Source organism: Sinohyriopsis cumingii, chromosome 14 (genome assembly GCF_028554795.1).
Source record: "Sinohyriopsis cumingii isolate HCF-2022 chromosome 14, ASM2855479v2, whole genome shotgun sequence".
Classification (NCBI taxonomy): Eukaryota; Metazoa; Mollusca; class Bivalvia; order Unionida; family Unionidae; genus Sinohyriopsis; species Sinohyriopsis cumingii.
The window spans coordinates 2,608,659-2,631,340 of record NC_142974.1 but is presented as its reverse complement, the minus strand read 5'-3'; the positions used below and the strand labels follow the sequence as shown (position 1 = coordinate 2,631,340).

At 37.1% G+C, this 22,682-nt stretch overlaps 1 protein-coding gene across 2 annotated transcripts; it reads left to right on the top strand.

Annotated features, from left to right (window-relative positions):
- Positions 1-4,302: 4,302 nt before the first annotated feature.
- On the top strand, positions 4,303-22,161 carry LOC149783100 (uncharacterized). Of its 2 annotated transcripts, XM_089933069.1 has the most exons (7): positions 4,303-4,526; positions 11,423-11,549; positions 12,172-12,261; positions 12,776-12,886; positions 17,411-17,509; positions 20,852-20,941; positions 21,520-22,161. In XM_089933069.1, exons 1-7 carry the CDS (start codon positions 4,398-4,400, stop codon positions 21,615-21,617), a joined length of 744 nt encoding a protein of 247 aa, XP_089789195.1. In that variant the 5' UTR covers positions 4,303-4,397; the 3' UTR covers positions 21,618-22,161. The 2 variants fall into 2 exon arrangements, with proteins under 2 accessions (XP_089789195.1, XP_089789196.1); XM_089933070.1 differs by lacking the exon at positions 20,852-20,941.
- The last annotated feature ends 521 nt before the right edge of the window (positions 22,162-22,682 follow it).

The window sequence follows — 22,682 nt, the reverse complement described above, 5'->3', positions numbered from 1 at the left end:
AGGTCACGCCTATGTACATGGGTCCAAGATCATACCTATGTATATAGTTCCAAGATCACACTTATGACATATTTCTGTTTTCGAACAAAGTTTGCTGTTACTGGGAGATTGCTACACTGTTACTGGGAGATTGTTACACTGTTACTGGGAGATTGCTACACTGTTACTGGGAGATTGCTACACAATAACAATATGATAATCTGTATCTTTCTTGGTAAAGTTGTCTTTTATGTCGAGGATTCCTACATTATTTTATATATTATTGGAGGGGACCACAAAATTAAACCGGTAGGCATAAATACAGAAACGAACCTAAAATGAAGCGAAAGAACCAAAACTACTGGGTTGGCACGTCATACTAATTGAATTGTGTTAAACAGAATCCTGTAGATATTAATATCAGTTACTAACTGATGTTAGTATGTTATAGATAGTCATCCAGTGGTCAGATGCTAGTATGTTATAGATCGTCATCCGCTGGTCCGATGCTAGTATGTTATAGATCGTCATCCGGTGGTCCGATGCTAGTATGTTATAGATCGTCATCCGGTGGTCCGATGCTAGTATGTTATAGATCGTCATCCAGTGGTCCGATGCTAGTATGTTATAGATCGTCATCCGGTGGTCCGATGCTAGTATGTTATAGATCGTGCACTTTTACGGTGCACCAGCAATGTTCGGCTAAATAGCGCCATCGAAAAGGTTATATGTAATATTGTTTACAGTTGATGGAAGGTTCATCGTCAATCAGCGATAATAAAATCAGATAAAATCAAAACGATGCGATGGTGAGGGTAATCTATAAAGTTTCCCGATAAACGGTCGATGTAAATGTCAATGAATAGTAAAAGGAAAAGGTACGTAGTATGAACGAAGGTATATACATTACATAAAAATACTCAAAGTGATAACATAATTTTTTAAATCTTAGAATAAATGTTTACTTCTTTCAGGAGTTTTAAAATGCAAGAGACGCTTATTGTATTTGAAAGTTCCTTCATGTGATGAACATTGTAGCAAAGATCGCGCGCAGGCTGGAGATCGAAACAATCTATCATAAAGTGTTTAACAGTGAATGGCTGGTTGCAAGAAACGCACTCAGGTGGGTCTTCGTCTTTTAGCTAGGAGAAGTGTTTTTGTTGTATATAAGTATGACTGGTTCTAATTCTTGCAACGAAAACCTAGTTCCTATGGTTGATTCTGTAGGAAAGAGCCCATTCTGCTAGAGTTGGCCTGATCGCATGGAGTTTGTTATTTACTGCATCATTCCATAATGCCCTCCTCTTGAGGAGTAAAGAGATTTCGATGCTAGGTTTAAAATCAGTGTATGATATTTTAAAATCAGTTGGTTTTTAGGGATAGGGCCATTTTAACAGCATTATTTGCTTTTTCATTATCTTTAATACCAGTATGGCTGGGTAACCAACAGTATAATATAGTATGGGAGATACACATCTCGGTATGAACATACTGGTCATCAATGGGTTTTCTAATTTTATATTGTGTAGTGACCGAAGTATTGATAATGAATCGGAAAAAAGATGATGCAGTTTAAATAGATTTGCTTTTGATGCATTTGAAAGCAAAGTCTATTGCTCCGATTTCGGCTGAAACAAAATCAATGTACCATTTGGTAAGCGAAATTTCATTGTGTGATTTCCATGAACGAAGTCTGCAGCAGCCTTATCCTCATGTATTTATCCATCAGTGTAAATTCTTGTGTAGTCATTAAATTTGGCGATGAGTTCTTGATATGCTTTGTCGACGATGGAAGGGTTTGTGTCAGATTCTTTACATCGTGAAGTGTAAAAGGTACTTTTGGTGGTTAATTAGCAAGGGAATTGTTTCAAAAATGCACGTCTTCTGGATTTTAGAGAGATCAATATTTGTATAGTCAAGGCTGGATGAAATTCTGATGCCAAAGGTAGGAATGACATTTGTTGTTTTTTTCGTTTGTTTTTGTGTTTTTTTTTTTTTTTTGTTTTTTTGTTGTTTTTTGTGGGTTTTTTCCATAATGTTTTGTATTCAGTTTGAAATGCAGCCGAAAAGGCAGGGTTTAGAGGCTTTAATCTTAATTAGAGAGCAAACTGTATGGAAAGCATTTCTCTACAGTGTGTTAAAGGTGGCTCGTTCGATTCAATGAGAAGGCTTTCAGATGGGGAAGTCCTAAATACTCCCAGAACGAGGCTTACCCTAGATGGTAAATTGGGTCAAGCACCTTTAGGTGTGAATTTCGGGCTGAACCATAAACAACGCAACTATAGTCTAGTTTGGAGAGAATAAAAGTTCTATATTAGTTGAGGATACATTTTCTGTCAGCATCTCAGTGCGCTTCTACTTTAAGTAAATCTTGAGATTTCAAGCAATTAGCTTTCACTTTTTTATGTGTGGAATAAAGGTGAGTTTTCTTTCGAAGATAATGCCTAAAATCTTTGTTTCCATTTGGTAAGCGAAATTTCATTGTGTGATTTCCATGAACGAAGTCTGCAGCAGCCTTATCCTCATGTATTTATCCATCAGTGTAAATTCTTGTGTAGTCATTAAATTTGGCGATGAGTTCTTGATATGCTTTGTCGACGATGGAAGGGTTTGTGTCAGATTCTTTACATCGTGAAGTGTAAAAGGTACTTTTGGTGGTTAATTAGCAAGGGAATTGTTTCAAAAATGCACGTCTTCTGGATTTTAGAGAGATCAATATTTGTATAGTCAAGGCTGGATGAAATTCTGATGCCAAAGGTAGGAATGACATTTGTTGTTTTTTTCGTTTGTTTTTGTGTTTTTTTTTTTTTTGTTTTTTTGTTGTTTTTTGTGGGTTTTTTCCATAATGTTTTGTATTCAGTTTGAAATGCAGCCGAAAAGGCAGGGTTTAGAGGCTTTAATCTTAATTAGAGAGCAAACTGTATGGAAAGCATTTCTCTACAGTGTGTTAAAGGTGGCTCGTTCGATTCAATGAGAAGGCTTTCAGATGGGGAAGTCCTAAATACTCCCAGAACGAGGCTTACCCTAGATGGTAAATTGGGTCAAGCACCTTTAGGTGTGAATTTCGGGCTGAACCATAAACAACGCAACTATAGTCTAGTTTGGAGAGAATAAAAGTTCTATATTAGTTGAGGATACATTTTCTGTCAGCATCTCAGTGCGCTTCTACTTTAAGTAAATCTTGAGATTTCAAGCAATTAGCTTTCACTTTTTATGTGTGGAATAAAGGTGAGTTTTCTTTCGAAGATAATGCCTAAAATCTTTGTTTCCTCAACAACTGATATAGATGTTCATTCCAGTGTGAGGTTAGGTTCATCATGGTTGTCTTCGTAACTGACAGAAATACATGCATACTGTTTTTGACTTTGGAAATGTGAAACCATTGGCATTGGCCCAGTTTTGAATATTGTTTATATTTTGTTGTAGTTGTCTTTCAATTGTATGCATGTACTTTGGTCGATAGCGTATTAGGAAATCATCAATGTATAGAGAACAATCCAGACCAGAAGCCAAACACTTTATCATGCTATTAAGTTTTATGTTGAAAAGCGTTACAGATAAAAATGCTGCCCTGGCATCTCTTGCTCGTACGTATCAGAGAAGGTGGAACCAACTCGTACCTTGAAGTCCCTGTTTGAGAGAAACTTTAATACGAAAGAGGGCAGAGTTTCAGACCCAGATGCAGGTCAATCATTATTCCGTACTTCCATGTTGTAATGTAGGCCTTTCGTAAAACAAAAACAAAAAACAGCTACAAGATTTTCTATTGTTTATAAAAGCATAGCGAATAAATATTTCCTGTCTAACCAGGTGATCATTGGAGCTACTGCCATATCAAAACTATATTTATAAGAATTTAAATAATTAAAATAGCAAAAACTTTATTTAAAAAAAATGAAACTAAATTGTCGCCAGGCAAAGAGTCAAACCGAAAGAGATAATATAATCATAATCATGTGGTATGATGACAGGGTTATAATGACAACCCGTCTGCGTACTGAGATAATTCTCAGATCGCATCAGATTTAACTTATCTCAGATATTGTGTCTGGTACATTCTCGAATCATATAAGATTTAGCGAAATATGATACATTCCTGTCGCAATGTTCATTTCATGGATGATTACCTATGATTCCTGTTGAAGGTGCCCAATCTACTTATATTCAAGTATATATGGCAAGGCTAATGACATATACAGAAGCACTGATGTGCTGAAGCGGTTTGGTCCAACGTATATACAAATATATCAGGCAAGTAATGGCAGACGTATATACAAATATATCAGGCAAGTAATAGTAGACGTGACCGGATCTGCTGTGCAATCAGGTAGGTGCCTGCACGTGTTCATTACTACTCTTTAATACGAATAATATTAAATGTTATGGGTTGTATTCTTACCTTGTAGTGAGCCGGCAAGATGGCCGAGTACAGGATGGTTTGCCCATGGGATAATATTGACCCAAATGAGTATATTCAGTGCCCCTATGACAAGACACATATGGTTATGGCGGAAAGGTTTACCCGACATTTAAGGAAGTGTATAATGGTGAGTATACCAAACCTCACACTATGATACGTTTACAAATGTGAATACAACATCCATGTTCTTAAGTGTATAAGCCCGAGTACACCTTGTCCCTCAGTAAGGCGCCTTGTCCCTCAGTAAGACAATATAATGACAACAAGTAGGTACACCTTGTCCCTCTGTAAGAAAATATACCTGACAAGGACAAGTAGGTACACTTTGTCCCTCAGCAAGACAATATAATGACAACAAGTAGGTACACCTTGTCCCTCAGTAAGACAATATACCTGACAAGGACAAGTAGGTACACTTTGTCCCTCAGTAAGACAATATAATAACAACAAGTAGGTACACCTTGTCCCTCAGTAAGACAATATACCTGACAAGGACAAGTAGGTACACTTTGTACCTGACAAGGACAAGTAGGTACACCTAAAATCGCATGAAATATGAATACATCATGTCCCTCAATATTGCTAAGGACACACGATTAGAACAAAGTGGTTCACCTCACACTATATGAGAACATCATGTTTTTCAATATTGAGAACACCAAGGATCTCAAACTGATAAGAAACGTATCATTAGACCAATGTCAATATGACAAGACACCTATCATTAGGACAAGGTCAATATGAGACAAGACATGGGTCATTAGGACACGGTCAATATGACAAGACATGTGTCATTAGGACACGGTCAATATGACAAGACACTATGATTAGGCCAATGTCAATATGACAAGACACCTATCGTTAGGACAAGGTCAATATGACAAGACATGTGTCATTAGAACACGGTCAATATGACAAGACACTAAGATTAGGCCAATGTCAATATGACAAGACATCTATAGTTAGGACAAGGTCAATATGACAAGACATGTGTCATTAGAACACGGTCAATATGACAAGACACTATGATTAGGCCAATTTCAATATGACAAGACATCTATCATTAGGACAAGGTCAATATGACAAGACATGTGTCATTAGAACACGGTCAATATGACAAGACACTATGATTAGGCCAATGTCAATATGACAAGACACCTATCGTTAGGACAAGGTCAATATGACAAGACATGTGTCATTAGAACACGGTCAATATGACAAGACACTAAGATTAGGCCAATGTCAATATGACAAGACATCTATCGTTAGGACAAGGTCAATATGACAAGACATGTGTCATTAGAACACGGTCAATATGACAAGACACTATGATTAGGCCAATGTCAATATGACAAGACACCTATCGTTAGGACAAGGTCAATATGACAAGACATGTGTCATTAGAACACGGTCAATATGACAAGACACTAAGATTAGGCCAATGTCAATATGACAAGACATCTATCGTTAGGACAAGGTCAATATGACAAGACATGTGTCATTAGAACACGGTCAATATGACAAGACACTATGATTAGGCCAATGTCAATATGACAAGACACCTATCGTTAGGACAAGGTCAATATGACAAGACATGTGTCATTAGAACACGGTCAATATGACAAGACACTAAGATTAGACCAATGTCAATATGACAAGACATCTATCGTTAGGACAAGGTCAATATGAGACAAGACATGGGTCATTAGGACACGGTCAATATGACAAGACACTATGATTAGGCCAATGTCAATATGACAAGACATCTATCGTTAGGACAAGGTCAATATGACAAGACATGTGTCATTAGAACACGGTCAATATGACAAGACACTATGATTAGGCCAATGTCAATATGACAAGACACCTATCGTTAGGACAAGGTCAATATGACAAGACATGGGTCATTAGGACACGGTCAATATGACAAGACACTATGATTAGGACACGGTCAATATGACAAGACACGTGTCATTAGGACACGGTCAATATGACAAGACATGGGTCATTAGGACACGGTCAATATGACAAGACACTATGATTAGGCCAATGTCAATATGACAAGACACCTATCGTTAGGACAAGGTCAATATGACAAGACATGTGTCATTAGAACACGGTCAATATGACAAGACACTAAGATTAGGCCAATGTCAATATGACAAGACATCTATCGTTAGGACAAGGTCAATATGACAAGACATGTGTCATTAGAACACGGTCAATATGACAAGACACTATGATTAGGCCAATGTCAATATGACAAGACATCTATCATTAGGACAAGGTCAATATGACAAGACATGTGTCATTAGAACACGGTCAATATGACAAGACACTATGATTAGGCCAATGTCAATATGACAAGACACCTATCGTTAGGACAAGGTCAATATGACAAGACATGGGTCATTAGGACACGGTCAATATGACAAGACACTATGATTAGGACACGGTCAATATGACAAGACACGTGTCATTAGGACACGGTCAATATGACAAGACATGGGTCATTAGGACACGGTCAATATGACAAGACACTATGATTAGGCCAATGTCAATATGACAAGACACCTATCTTTAGGACAAGGTCAATATGACAAGACATGTGTCATTAGAACACGGTCAATATGAAAAGACACTATGATTAGGCCAATGTCAATATGACAAGACACCTATCGTTAGAACATAGTCAATATGACAAGACACGTGTCATTAGAACACGGTCAATATGACAAGACACGTGTCATTAGAACACGGTCAATATGACAAGACACGTGTCATTAGGACACGGTCAATATGACAAGACACGTGTCATTAGAACACGTTCAATATGACAAGACACGTATCATAAGGACAATGTCAAACTGACAAGACATGTATCGTTAGAACAAGGTCAATATGACAAGACACGTATCATTAGGACAAGAATGTTATCTTTAAACCTCATATAGTATTATTAAAGAACCGTGGAAAATACAAAAACATAGAGATAATGTAAATAGATATTCAAGTTACTGATCAACAGGGTGTGAATAAAGGGTAATTAGAAAATACAAGATAAATTAGGGTGATTAACAGTACAAACGTGGTTTAAAACTGCTGAAAGGGACTAGGATTGTACACAAGCTAAAGTTCAGAATAAATGTTCACCTCCTTATCGATATTTAAAAACCATGCCACATTTACCTTTTCAAAAGTTCCTTCATGTGCTGAACAGTGTTGGTTTGAGATCTAAACAATCTGCTATAGATTGCTTCAAAGCGAAGGGTTCATTGACAGAAACGAACTCGGGTGGGTCTTCGCCCTGTAATATGTAGGAGTAGGTTATGTAAGTATGGCCATTTATTACAATGACTACTTCGTCTCTATGGATGGTTCTTGTGGAAGCCAATCGCCTAACATTGGTTTGATGATATGATATGGAGCTTATTAATGACAGCACCACTCCACAACGCCTGCCATTTATTGGACAGCACCACTCCACAACGCCTACCATTTAGTGGACAGCACCACTCCACAACGCCTGCCATTTATTGGACAGTACCACTCCACAACGCCTGCCATTAATTGGACAGCACCACTCCACAATGCCTGCCATTGTTGTGGACAGCAGCACTCCACAACGCCTGCCATTGTTGTTGACAGCGCCACTCCACAATGCCTGCTACTTAGTTCGGATCTTTTGATAGGTTTAAGATAAGTGCATTTAAAAATCAGATGGTTGAAGATACGCGTCTGTTTTAGCAGAGCGGTGTGCTTTGTCGTTTTGGCTGGTAACCAGACATATACTATATTGCCAGAGGTACACACATGTTTGATGAGAATTTTGGTCAGAAATGGGTTTTCAAACATTCTCTTGTATAGTGAATTTCGTACTGATAGTGAATCGGGGATGATGATAAGAATTTAGAATATGTTTAGTTTTAATATAAATTGCAGGGCAATGTCGATTGCCCAGATTTTGCCCATATTGCCCAGATAGTGCCCATATTTCGGCTGAAAATATTAATGCATCGTCTGGTGAGTGAACATTTTTAGTGTTATTTCTATTAACGAAGGCTGCAGCAACCTTTTCGCCATCATCTAAGCCGTCAGTACAAATTGATGTGTAGTTCTTCAATTCGTATAAAAGATCTTTAGAAGAGTGAGAAACAAGTGGAAGAATTTGTTTCCGACTTGGTTTCCTTTCATGCAGCGTAAAATGTAATTTGGGTTGTTTAAGAACACAGAGAGGTGTTACAGAAGCAAAATACATTTTGATTTTACAAACATCAATGTTTGCACAGTGAAGGCTGGAAGATAGTCAACTTACAAATATAGGTATGGCATTTGGTTAATTTTGGTATAATGTTTGGTATTTAGGTTGGGAAACAGACTGAAAAGCAGGGTTCAAAATTGTGTCTGTACAATAGTACAGAGGTGGCTCATTCGCTTCAACCCACAGGCTCTCACATGGCAATGCTCATAAGGCGGGACGTACTGCTTGATGGTAAATAGGGTCAACTATTGTTAGCTAAGGCAATTTGGCTGAGCCATAAACAACACATTGATAATTAAGTTTGGATCAAAGATAAGATCGGCATCCCAGTCAGTGTGGGCTACTACTTTAAGTAAATCAAAGACTTTCAAGCATTGAGCGTTCAGTTTCTTATTGTGTGGAATGAAAGTGAGTTTTCTGAGGAAGACGATACCTAAAACTTTGTCGCCTCAACAACCTGCTTAGATGTTCCGTCAAGAGCATCATGTTATTCTTCGTAGCGGACAGAAATGCGTGCCCACTGTTTGCGAGTTTGATAATTTGAAACCATTGGCACTCGCCTAATTTTGACTCTTGTTTATATTTTTTTACAAGTATCTTTCATTTATATGCACGGGTTTCGATCGATAACATTATAAAATAATGAACATAGAAGAAGCAATCGATACCGGGATAAAGAAATCTTGTTAATGGTATTAATTATTAGGTTAAAAAGAGTAAGAGATAAAATACTGCACTGGGGCACACAGATCAGGAACATAGGCTATTTACAACTTTACGTTGGCTGCAGAATTAGAGATCAGGGTAAGAGGTGGGCCCCACACATATGCTGCAATACGCTGTCAGGGCAAATGGAGCACATCAATGCTTGCAGACTATTTGCTGGACAGTGACAAGAGATGCTCCATTTAATGAATACAAGAGACAAGCCAAGAAGCGCCGAGTAGACACTGAGTAAGGCCTACACTTTGTACTTACATATGATAATAACATTTTTGCTTTTTGTTTCATAACAAATGTTATTTATATAACCCTTTTGCTGTTTTTAAAAGTGTTACATCAACACGACAGGTGCAACATTATCATGTAAAACAACCCTAAACATATGAAAAGACCTAGGTTTACAATTTATGATTAAAAATCTACTATCTACACAATATACATAGGGGTAAAATCTAAAACTTAGATATCTTGGACACAGTGGCCAGTCAGTTGTATTAATTGTCATATTTGAATTCAGCACATCGAAATCCATAATAAATAGCACATTTTATTTCTGAAGCAGACGACTTCTAAAATAATTGTAGACCAGTGTTATTGGATCTTAACCAAATTTGGTATGTGGCGTTATGTTGACAAGACTTCCAAGAGTCCAGCTTCCAGTCAGATAAGTCATTTACAAGACTTAAAGACTTCCAAGAGTCCAACTTCCTGTTCAGCACATAATTTACAAGACCTATGCAACCATATCACCCGTTCTCAGGAGTTTGATTTCCATATCATAAGCTTGCCAAGAATGGAATACCTCCAGTCAAATTTGAGTTATGACACATGACTGGTGGTTCTCCTGTCTCTTGTGCGCGCATCCTTTCATTTGCAAGGAATCGCAAAAGTTCATCCAAATTTAGGATGCTTTTCTATACCGATTAAACCTTGAATGCGTTGATTTCTCAGCATTCCAAATTATCATTTAGCAGAGTTGTGGTCCATGATTGTATAGTCATCGAGACTTTGGTTTATGTAGAATTACTGTTACTGGGTATTGTATAGTCATCGAGACTTTGGTTTATGTAGAATTACTGTTACTGGGTATTGTATAGTCACCGAGACTTTGGTTTATGTAGAATTACTGTTACTGGGTATTGTATAGTCACCGAGACTTTGGTTTATGTAGAATTACTGTTACTGGGTATTGTAGAAGTTCATACAAACTATGCATCATTTTATTGATCAAAGCTTTTAAGAGTAAGATATTTCTAGCATTACGCGTTGTCATTTGAAATAATTACGTCACTGAATGCATATTCTTCTTGCTTTGTTCTTCTAAACCCCATGCGAAGCACACTGCAGTCAACTGTGTCAAGGCCGCTAAACCCAACTCATTTAGTCGTCTTACTGACTCTGCTAACTGTAGGAAATAGATCCGATCAAAGACTTTATTGAATGTGGTTCAGTGACACGTGTCACACAGATGTTGCTTTATAATGACCTGCAAGCTTGTTGTTGTTGTGGGGTTTAACGCCATTTTTCAGCACACGATAGGCCATATATGGCGACCAGTATTAATGGTGGAGGAAGAAACCGGGAAAACCCCGGAAAGAACCACCGACCCACGAGAAGCTACTGGCATGCTTTCTCACATATCTACATTGGCTGAATCTGAGACTCGAACCGGCGCAGACAGAGGTGAGATGGCAGTGATCCGTAACGGCAAACGCTTTAGACCACTCGGCCACTCAAGGCCCCATGACCTGCAAGCGATACACGACCAAATTACGCTCAGTTCTATAGAAATAAATGCTTAAATAAATTAGGACCATTTTCCAGATGACACAAGGCAGCTAATGCAAACTGCGTCTACATAAATTCAGTTAAAATACATTACTAAGCTGCACAGTGTAGCATGGGACTGTCTACACCTGAAATACCTGGTTTTACACGGTGTAGTTTAGTGTAAATGAGGCATACGATAATGACAGACATAGACCAATCCATACGACACAGTACACACCTTGTTAAACATTTTTTAATTTCTCATCTAGAGCCACAGAAGCAGAGATTTTGTCACCTGTCCATTCCACTCCTGGCACGTGATGAAGAAGCAAAGGCTGCAACACCACATGAGTGTGTGTCCCTTCGGGAAAATTCAAGAATTAGATCTGACCCGAGGTAATTGGAAGAATGAAGGTGCAGAAGGGAGCATCTTGTTGCGATACTTTTCACCTGTGCATCCTTTCATTGGTTTAACCCATTTAGCACTAAAGCAAATTATTGACAAATACAAATGTAGTTGAACTACAACTTAAGATGAGCAAAAGCTAATAAACATGCATGTGATTGAGTTGGTGTCATACTAATTTTGTTGCGATATATTTCCGTCAAAATCTAGTTGATTGATAAAAAGATGAATAGCTGCCAACACTCAAATTTAGTTGTGTCAAGCGTCCAGACAATTTTTGTTTCAAGTTATGTAATGTATGGAACAGTGGTAATTAAGATGGTGTCTTGGTTATCTTACCAATTGTATTGTTATTTCATCTTAACAGTCTCATTTATAACATTTCCGAATCAAGGCATGAAAACTCTTTCTTCCTCTTGCAACCCTAGCTTTTATTTCATTTCATATCATATTGATGAATTTTATTATGTCACTATTAGCACTCAGAGCTGTAGCCATCTGCCATATTGAGCTACATATATAATTATCGTTGTAATTATGAAATAACCTAGATATGCACAAATTGGCATCCATTACATTCGTGCTGTAAATTTGAATTCCATTGCATTGTAGTGGCAAAGTACAGAGGTTGGGGTGATGTTGGACATGCCGCCATAGACTATAAAGAATTCCCCGTTCCACAAAACGAATGCTGGGATGATGGTGAGTTGGTTGTTGTCCTCAGTAACTGCGCTTTTAGATTTAATATGTTACGTTTCCGTTCGTGCCAATTATGATGCTATCTACAGGCCACGTAAAGTCCATAAAACAGTTGAAAGATTTCTATCTTAAAACAAATTGGAGGAATTTCATTTTCGAAAGGGGAGTATATTTTATCTACAAATATTCAAAATTTGTATCTAGTACTTTAAGCAACAGTTATGATTACTGGTGATATCTAGCCTTTTGAATCAATTATTTATTATTAGCACTTCTTCATCAAGACACAGAAACTGTTTTTTCATCTTGCAATCCTTGCTTTGATTTAATTTCAAACAATATTTGATTACGTCCGCACACGCATCCGCAGAGATAAATGTCACTAAATGCCATATTCGGTTGGATTCATAATTATACTGACATGGAATGTGCGAAACAGCTTATATGTGAATAAATTAGTCTCCATTACATTCATATTTTGTAGCTTAATGTAGTTTTCAATTCCTTTGCATTGTAGCGTCAAAGAACAGAGCTTCTGATGATGATGGACGCTGCTGCCTTGCCGACACTAACTACAAGGAATTCCACGTTCCACAAACAGAATGCTGGGATGACGAAGAGGAAAGAGGTTTTTGACTTTCTGTGTTTATTAACTGAAACTATTCTATAATAATTATGTGTTTATTAACTGGGAATATTATATAATATGCTTAGGACTTCTTTAATGGCTCTTTTCAACACCAACAAGTTCCTTTTACATCACTTTAAGATCCAGGTAAGCTTCCTTCCATCATAGTTTACTGATATTAAGATCAACAAACTTATCAGAACGGTCACGGTAACTGAATTCCTTTCCCCGTGCTCTTAATGTCTGCAGCTTCACATTTGTAGGACTGTTTGACCTTGACTAAAGTTTGCTATTGATGATACAAGTATAGCCTGTAAAGAAGAGGCCTTGAAAATGTTTAGTTTGATGGTTTATCCTCATACTCGTGCTTTTACAAAATACTTATTGGTTTAATGAATACTTTTACCATGGTCTATTGTATAGACCGAATAATTTTACCTAGGTTTACTGGTTTTTCAAGGTTTGCTGGTTCTACTACCTTCTCTCCAGTCGACATGTTTGCAAATTTCTTCCGTGACAAAGTACAAACCATTAGAGATAAGCTTGACACCACAATTTCAATTGACTCGTCATCACCATACAGTTGGGATACAGAATTTGAGCGGCAACCATTAGCAGCATTTGAACCTGTCTCTATGGATTTCGTACGTACAATCGTGATGAAGAGTGCACCAAAGTCATGTGAACTTCATCCAATTCCAACATCACTGCTGCTTGAGTGCTTAGATCCAGTATTGCCTTCACTAACTGATGTTATTAATACATCTCTCTCATCTGGCGAATTCCCATCATATTTCAAAACTGCCACTGTAAAGCCTCTGCTGAAGAAACCAACACTTGACCATAACGATTTAAAGAACTACCGCCCAGTTTCTAATCTTCCATTCATATCAAACGTCTTAGAAAAGGTTGTTATATCCCAGCTTGAATGTCATCTGAATTCAATCAGTCTTTTTAGCAATGTACAATCTGCATATTGCACTTGCCAAAGTACTGAAACTACTTTTCTAAAAGTAGTTAATGACATTTTCTCTGCGTTGGAAAGCGGAAAGAGTACAGTCCTCACCCTCCTTGATTTGTCTGCAGCATTTGACACAATAGACCATGATATATTACTTCACCGTCTCCAGCATGTATTTGGCATTCATGATACAGCCTTACTGTGGTTCAAGTCCTACTTGGTCAACAGGACACAAATTGTATCTGCAAATGGAATACACTCCAGCCCAGTTGATCTATGTTGTTGTGTTCCTTAGGGGTCTGTTCTTGGACCCGTTCTCTTGATTCTATACACTCAGTGGCTCTCAAGTGTCATAGATCATCATCCAGTGTCTCACTAATTGTACGCTGATGACACCCAAATATACAAATCTAGCCACCCAACTGAAGTTGATGCTACCATCTAAGGTGTGGAGAGGTATATTTCTGATTTGAAATCATGGATGACTTGTAACAAGCTGTAGATGAATGATGATAAAACTGAGGTCATTCTGATCACAACACAAAGACTTTCTCATTCACATCCTTTACTTCAAACAATAAATATCAGCAACGCCAATATTAAATTCACACAATCAGTACGAAACCTAGGTGTTACTCTGGACAGTACTCTGACATTGCACCAACATGTTATGAACATATGCAAGGCTGCATATCTTGAGCTGAGACGCATCAGCTCTATTCGCAAATATCTTTCAGTTGATGTCACTAAAACACTTGTGTGTTCATTAGTACTTTCAAGACTGGACTAGTGTAACTCAATTCTGTCTGGTTCATCTCAATATCTACTCCAGAAACTTCAAAAAGTTAAAAACACAGCTGCTCGGATCATACTTAGAGTACCACGATCAGAGCACACCTCCCCGCTATTCTGTACCCTACACTGGCTATCCATTTGACCCAGAATCAAACATAAAATTTGTTCTCTGTGCTACATTTCCCTGTTGGACTCTAGTCCAACATACCTATCGGACCTCACCTATGTGTACACACCAGCAAGATACTTACGCTCCTCTTTTGACAATCGTATACTCATTATTCCCACTATGAAAACAAAGTCATATGGACAGCGTTCTTCTGCATACCAGGGCCCAGCAGCGTGGAATGAATTGCCCACTGAACTTAGACACAAAGACACAGTGATCACATTCAAGAGGGCTCTGAAAACTCACTTATTTCGACTGCAAGAACAAACTTAAAGACCTAATAATGTTTCCTACCTGAAAAATTCTCAGCATGTTTTTCATTTTTTTTAATGTTTTTCTAATTTCATGTTGTTTGTTTTTGCAATAATATTATTATGTTTCTTATCTTATAGGTGTTGTCTAATGTTGTAAAGCGCTTAGAGCTTCTAAAGATTAGGCGCTATACAAAGTCCTCATTATTATTATTATTATTATTATTATTACTGAATACCTTTATCAAGGTTTATTGGTTCTACCGGATACTTGTACCAAGTTTTACTGGTTTTCAACCAAATCCGTCGTTATGGATTTTATAAAGGCGAGACCTTCAATGCATGTACATTCGACTTCCAGCACTCTACAACCCATTTTATAATGACGAGACATTGAATGCATGTACATTAGACTTCCAGCACTCTACAAACCATTTTATAATGACGAGACCTTGAATGCATATACATTCGACTTCCAGCACTCTACAACTCATTTTATAATGACGAGACCTTGAATGCATGTACATTAGACTTCCAGCACTCTACAAACCATTTTATAATGACGAGACCTTGAATGCATGTACATTCGACTTCCAGCACTCTACAAACCATTTTATAATGACGAGACCTTGAATGCATGTACATTCGACTTCCAGCACTCTACAACTCATTTTATAATGACGAGACCTTCAATGCATGTACATTAGACTTCCAGCACTCTACAAACCATTTTATAATGACGAGACCTTGAATGCATGTACATTCGACTTCCAACACTCTACAACCCATTTTATAATGACGAGACCTTGAATGCATGTACATTAGACTTCCAGCACTCTACAAACCATTTTATAATGACGAGACCTTGAATGCATGTACATTAGACTTCCAGCACTCTACAAACCATTTTGTAATGACGAGACCTTGAATGCATGTACATTAGACTTCCAGCACTCTACAAACCATTTTATAATGACGAGACCTTGAATGCATGTACATTCGACTTCCAACACTCTACAACCCATTTTATAATGACGAGACCTTGAATGCATGTACATTAGACTTCCAGCACTCTACAAACCATTTTATAATGACGAGACCTTGAATGCATGTACATTCGACTTCCAACACTCTACAACCCATTTTATAATGACGAGACCTTGAATGCATGTACATTAGACTTCCAGCACTCTACAAACCATTTTATAATGACGAGACCTTGAATGCATGTACATTAGACTTCCAGCACTCTACAAACCATTTTATAATGACGAGACCTTGAATGCATGTACATTAGACTTCCAGCACTCTACAACTCATTTTATAATGACGAGACCTTGAATGCATGTACATTAGACTTCCAGCACTCTACAAACCATTTTGTAATGACGAGACCTTGAATGCATGTACATTAGACTTCCAGCACTCTACAAACCATTTTATAATGACGAGACCTTGAATGCATATACATTCGACTTCCAGCACTCTACAAACCATTTTATAATGACGAGACCTTGAATGCATGTACATTAGACTTCCAGCACTCTACAAACCATTTTATAATGACGAGACCTTGAATGCATGTACATTCGACTTCCAACACTCTACAACCCATTTTATAATGACGAGACCTTGAATGCATGTACATTCGACTTCCAGCACTCTACAACTCATTTTATAATGACGAGACCTTGAATGCATGTACATTCGACTTCCAGCACTCTACAAACCATTACTTACATGTGTATTTCACCCAGAATGCATTTTGTTCCAAAAAAAATGTGGAGATTTTAGTATTAATGTATGAAGGATTGATGTATATGACAAAATTAGGCATTCAATCAACTATAAACTACGTGGTCTTCAACCAGCTCCGTATTGTTCCCCATTATCATTATTACGGTACCTGAATATTCATTATTCTGTGATGTATGTTGCATAACTCATCATATTTATTATGCATACTGATAATGACGGGATGTATAATGTATTGGACTTGTACATGCATGTCCCCGTTTAATGAAATCATGCCTGCTTGTTGCCATAATGGGTTGGATTTGTACATGCATGTCCCTGTTTAATGAAATCATGCCTGCTTGTTGCCATAATGGGTTGGATTTGTACATGCATGTCCCTGTTTAATGAAATCATGCCTGCTTGTTGCCATAATGGGTTGGATTTGTACATGCATGTCCCTGTTTAATGAAATCATGCCTGCTTGTTGCCATAATGGGTTCGCTATATATTCATCCTTGTAGGGAATGTATTTAATAGCATAAACATACATTACTTACACTAATGTCTTATAGCATACTTATATTTGAGGTTTTGTTTTCTTTATATTGTAGTGGCAATTAACAAAGCTTGTGGTGATGATGAACGTGGCCGTCTTGTCGTCATTCACTATGAGGACTTCAACGTTCCACAAACAGAATGCTGGGATGATGGTGAGTAAAAAGATTTTGGATTTTTCATCAATAAGTCACTGGATATAATATGCTCTGGACCTCATTAGGAACTGTTTCTAAAAGTTTAAGATCTAGAAGGATTTACTTCACGTGCTGGTTTATTGATTTTAAGATCCACTTGTTATCATTGATCACGGCCCTACTCGACAAACTTAATTCAAGATGTCACGGCATCTGATTTCCTAAATATCGGAAGCACCATAAATGGATGTCTTGAAGTTACTTTTGGTCGTTCCTTCGTATCGATGACGTCTTTGCAATTTGGCTGTAAAACTGATTCGCGTTTGAAAACCATGCAGGTAAATTTGCCGTTTATGAGAAGACATTCTATTTCATAAATTATTTTCCAGACCTGTTCGAATTCAAATATTCTCATGGAAGAGTGTGGTCTTAGGGCGTGTATAGCATTAGAACGTGTCTATATATTGTGTTCTTAGGGTGTGCATGGCAATAGAACGTGTCTATATATGGTGGTCTTAGGGTGTATATAGCAATGGAACGTGTCTATATATTGTGTTCTTAGGGTGTGTATAGCAATGGAACGTGTCTATATATTGTGGTCTTAGGGTGTATATAGCAATGGAACGTGCCTATATATGGTTATCTTAGGGTGTATATAGCAATAGAACGTGTCTATATATTGTGTTCTTAGGGTGTGTATAGCAATAGAACGTGTCTATATATGGTGGTCTTAGGATGTGTATAGCAATAGAACGTGTCTATATATTGTGGTCTTAGGGTGTATATAGCAATAGAACGTGTCTAGATATTGTGGTCTTAGGGTGTATATAGCAGTGGAACGTGTCTATATATTGTGGTCTTAGGGTGTGTATAGTAATAGAACGTGTCTATATATTGTAGTATTAGGGCGTGTATATCAAGTGAACGTGTCCATATATTTTAAAACGCTAGGGATCTCACAACCCAGCTAATCAAAAATATCTGCACCAGTATTGGGTTAAGATTAATGTTTTCCAACTTCCAATGATGTCAATACCATAGTCGCTGTGAAATGAAGTTGGGTTTAAGGTCAATTTTTCCTCTATTTCCAATGACCTCAAGGACACAGTCTGTGTGAAATGAAGGCTTGGTTAAGGTCAGTTTTTTTCTTCTGTTTCCAGTAACCTCAAGACCACAGTCATTGTCCAATAAAGTGTTGGTAAAAGTACAATTTTAAAGTGTTCAGAAGGTGTACGATTTCGTGCAAACTATTATACAATGAAAATGAAACAGTTGAAAAATCTCCCCCCCCCCCAAGAATTCGAATGCAGTATTCCATTGTACTCACCCAATTCATGACGGTACCTACTTCTAGCAGTGAAAGAGTTGCCAAGGGCCGGTTCCTGTTGATGTTGATCTAGTTTAAAGTTTATACCATGTGAAGAGACGATTTCATAAAGATTTATTAGTATACATGTACGTACAATTCAAGTCTGAATGATGCCATCTACTTTTACGCGTTCATGAAATGCAAGGGTATATATTGTTTTTGTTCACTAATGTGATCGTCAGTAAGCGATAACACTACAATTGGGATGTCTTAGAAAAAAGAAAAATAAATCTTTCGTCATTTTATTATTTAAATTTTTTCCAGATTTATTTTAATGTTTGAGAAATGGGTATAGTACAAAAAGAAATACACCGTCCCAATACTAATTTTCACTTCCCAGAAAAGAAGTTCACTGTCAACAAATCCTACTGTCAGAATGTTTCTATGGCGAAAGAAATTTGCAAATTTAGGAAGTAAAATTGTAATTCACCTGAAATTTTCGCGGAAAATGTACGTTGTGACAATTTGAATTTGTTTATGATATATTGTGGCAAACGGCTCTTTTGGCTCCGGAACTTAGTAATTAAAGGTAGAAGTTTTCTTGACCTAAAGAGGTTATAATGAATAATGATGGCCGTAATATGAACATGGAACGTACATTAAGATTATAAACTCTAAAGGTACATCTAGGCGTACATTAAAATTATAAACTCTAAAGGTACATCTAGGCGTACATTAAGATTATAAACTCTAAAGGTACATCTAGGCGTACATTAAGATTATAAACTCTAAAGGTACATCTAGGCGTACATTAAGATTATAAACTCTAAAGGTACATCTAGGCGTACATTAAAATTATAAACTCTAAAGGTACATCTAGGCGTACATTAAGATTATAAACTCTAAAGGTACATCTAGGCGTACATTAAAATTATAAACTCTAAAGGTACATCTAGGCGTACATTAAGATTATAAACTCTAAAGGTACATCTAGGCGTACATTAAGATTATTAACCCTAAAGGTACATCTAGGCGTACATTAAGATTATAAACTCTAAAGGTACATCTAGGCGTACATTAAGATTATTAACTCTAAAGGTACATCTAGGCGTACATTAAGATTATAAACCCTAAAGGTACATCTAGGCGTACATTAAGATTATAAACTCTAAAGGTACATCTAGGCGTACATTAAGATTATAAACTCTAAAGGTACATCTAGGCGTACATTAAAATTATAAACTCTAAAGGTACATCTAGGCGTACATTAAGATTATAAACTCTAAAGGTACATCTAGGCGTACATTAAGATTATTAACTCTAAAGGTACATCTAGGCGTACATTAAGATTATAAACTCTAAAGGTACATCTAGGCGTACATTAAGATTATAAACTGTAAAGGTACATCTAGGCGTACATTAAGATTATAAACTGTAAAGGTACATCTAGGCGTACATTAAGATTATAAACTGTAAAGGTACATCTAGGCGTACATTAAAATTATTAACTCTAAAGGTACATCTAGGCGAATGTACAGGCATATCAAAGCCTGTAAGTAGAAGTGTATGCCATTTCAAAATTAAAACTTTAATGAAAAGTTGAAATGAATACAAATAATATACATGTAGTCTGAATAAGAAATTATATGCCATCAAATTCTAATTTTTTGGCGGTCTTTGACTTTGAGATACAATATTGCCTGTTGTTTGGCGGTCGGTGACTTTAAGATACAATGTTGTTCAACATTAAAAAACAGTGATATGGCTGTGTGGCGATTTACTTATTATCGTTTGGATCATGATATGAATTATCAGCCAGGTCTTGACAAACTTTCTTTTATTCTACCTTTCATCACCGAAAATATTCTTGCTAAAAATTATTTGCTTTTATCCGATAGTTTATGGTCACTCATAGTGACACAAAGAACCTGTCATATTGGTCGCAAGTGTACTTAACTATACATGAAGGGATAAAAAGCGATTTAGACACAAAAAGAATACCATGACATTATGTATGATTTTATGACATTATGTATGATTTTATATTGTAGAGGCAAAGGGAAGACCTTGGGCTTTTAAGGAAGACGGTACTGACCTCTATACAGAATTCCAAATTCCACAAACTGAATGCTGGGATGACGGTAAGTAAATTGATCTGTGGACGGAACAGAGACACCCATGTCCTACTGCCTACACAGTAACAAAGCACTTGCTATATAACAGAGACAACTTGATCTGTGATCGGATAACTTGATCTATGGACGGAATAGAGACAAACATGTCCTACTGCTTACACAGTAACAAAGCACTTGCTATATAACAGAGACAACTTGATCTGTGATAGGATAACTTGATCTGTGGACGGAATAGAGACAACCATGTCATACTGCTTACACAGTAACAAAGCACTTGCTATATAACAGAGACAACTTGATCTGTTATCGGATAACTTGATCTGTGGACGGAACAGAGACAACCATGTCCTACTGCCTACACAGTAACACAGCACAGTAACTTTCTTTTGTTCCACCTTTCATCACCGAAAATATTCTTGCTAAATATTATTTGCTTTTATCCGATAGTTTATGGTCACTCATAGTGACACAAAGAACCTGTCATATTGGTCGCAAGTGTACTTACCTATACATGAAGGGATAAAAAGCGATTTAGATAGACACAAAAAGAATACCATGACATTATGTATGTTTTTATATTGTAGAGACAAAGGGAAAACCTGGGGCTTTTAAGCAAGACGGTACTGACCTCTATACAGAATTCCAAATTCCACAAACTGAATGCTGGGATGATGGTAAGTAAATTGATCTGTGGACGGAACAGAGACACCCATGTCCTACTGCCTACACAGTAACACGGCACTTGCTATATAACAGAGACAGCTTGATCTGTGATCGGATAACTTGATCTGTGGACGGAACAGAGACACCCATGCCCTGCCGCCTACAAAGTAATAAAGTACTTGCTATATAACGGGGACAGCTTGATCTGTGATCGGATAACTTGATCTGTGGACGGAATAGAGACAACCATGCCCTACTGCCTACACAATAACACAGCACTTGCTATATGATGCATTTTATATTGTCACTTCCCATGTGAATTAGTTTTATTTTTTTAGTGCCTACTGAAATTTTCACAGAAAATGTACTTTTGACGATTTAAATTTGTCTATGATATATATTGTGGGAAATGGATTAGTAGCTAATATTAGTATATCTAGTCCCGTCAGATGCCTGTTAATTACGTGGAGTTCATACCTTTGACAGTATATGGTAACGAATTGTTCACGGACTGAAGTGATTACTGTAGTTTCCTCTTGTCGACTTCAATTGGTGGGATCGGAATCAAGACTACTTTTGACGATTTTAAAGTTAGTAAAGTTAACGAGTGAAAAAAAAGGTTCTGAACTAAACAAAGACGTTTCATGATAAAGATTATTAGGTAATTGGTGTGCGTCAGTTAGCCCCTAACATGTGTCGATACCTATGAACCACCGACAAATATTATTGTTATTATTATTATTATTATTATTATTAAAATTTCACAGCTGAACTTGCTGAACTTGCCGACTTGTCGGGGCGGGACATAACGTTATATTTTTATATATTTGTTTCCCACTGTCGCTGTTTGCTGTTTGGTCTCAATTGAGGTTTTCCCCTTGCAAAATTGTTGCCATTGTTCAGTACCGTGAAGTCACCCACCTGTTAAACTTCCCTTGTCGCTATACCAGCCCCATGCGCACATTCGTTAGATGTATTGTAATATCATACCAGCGTTTCAGTTGAAAGGAGAAAAATATGTAACGGATTTGTGACTTTCGAAACCCTTTAACCCCAATATGTAAAGAATTTGTGACTTTCGAAA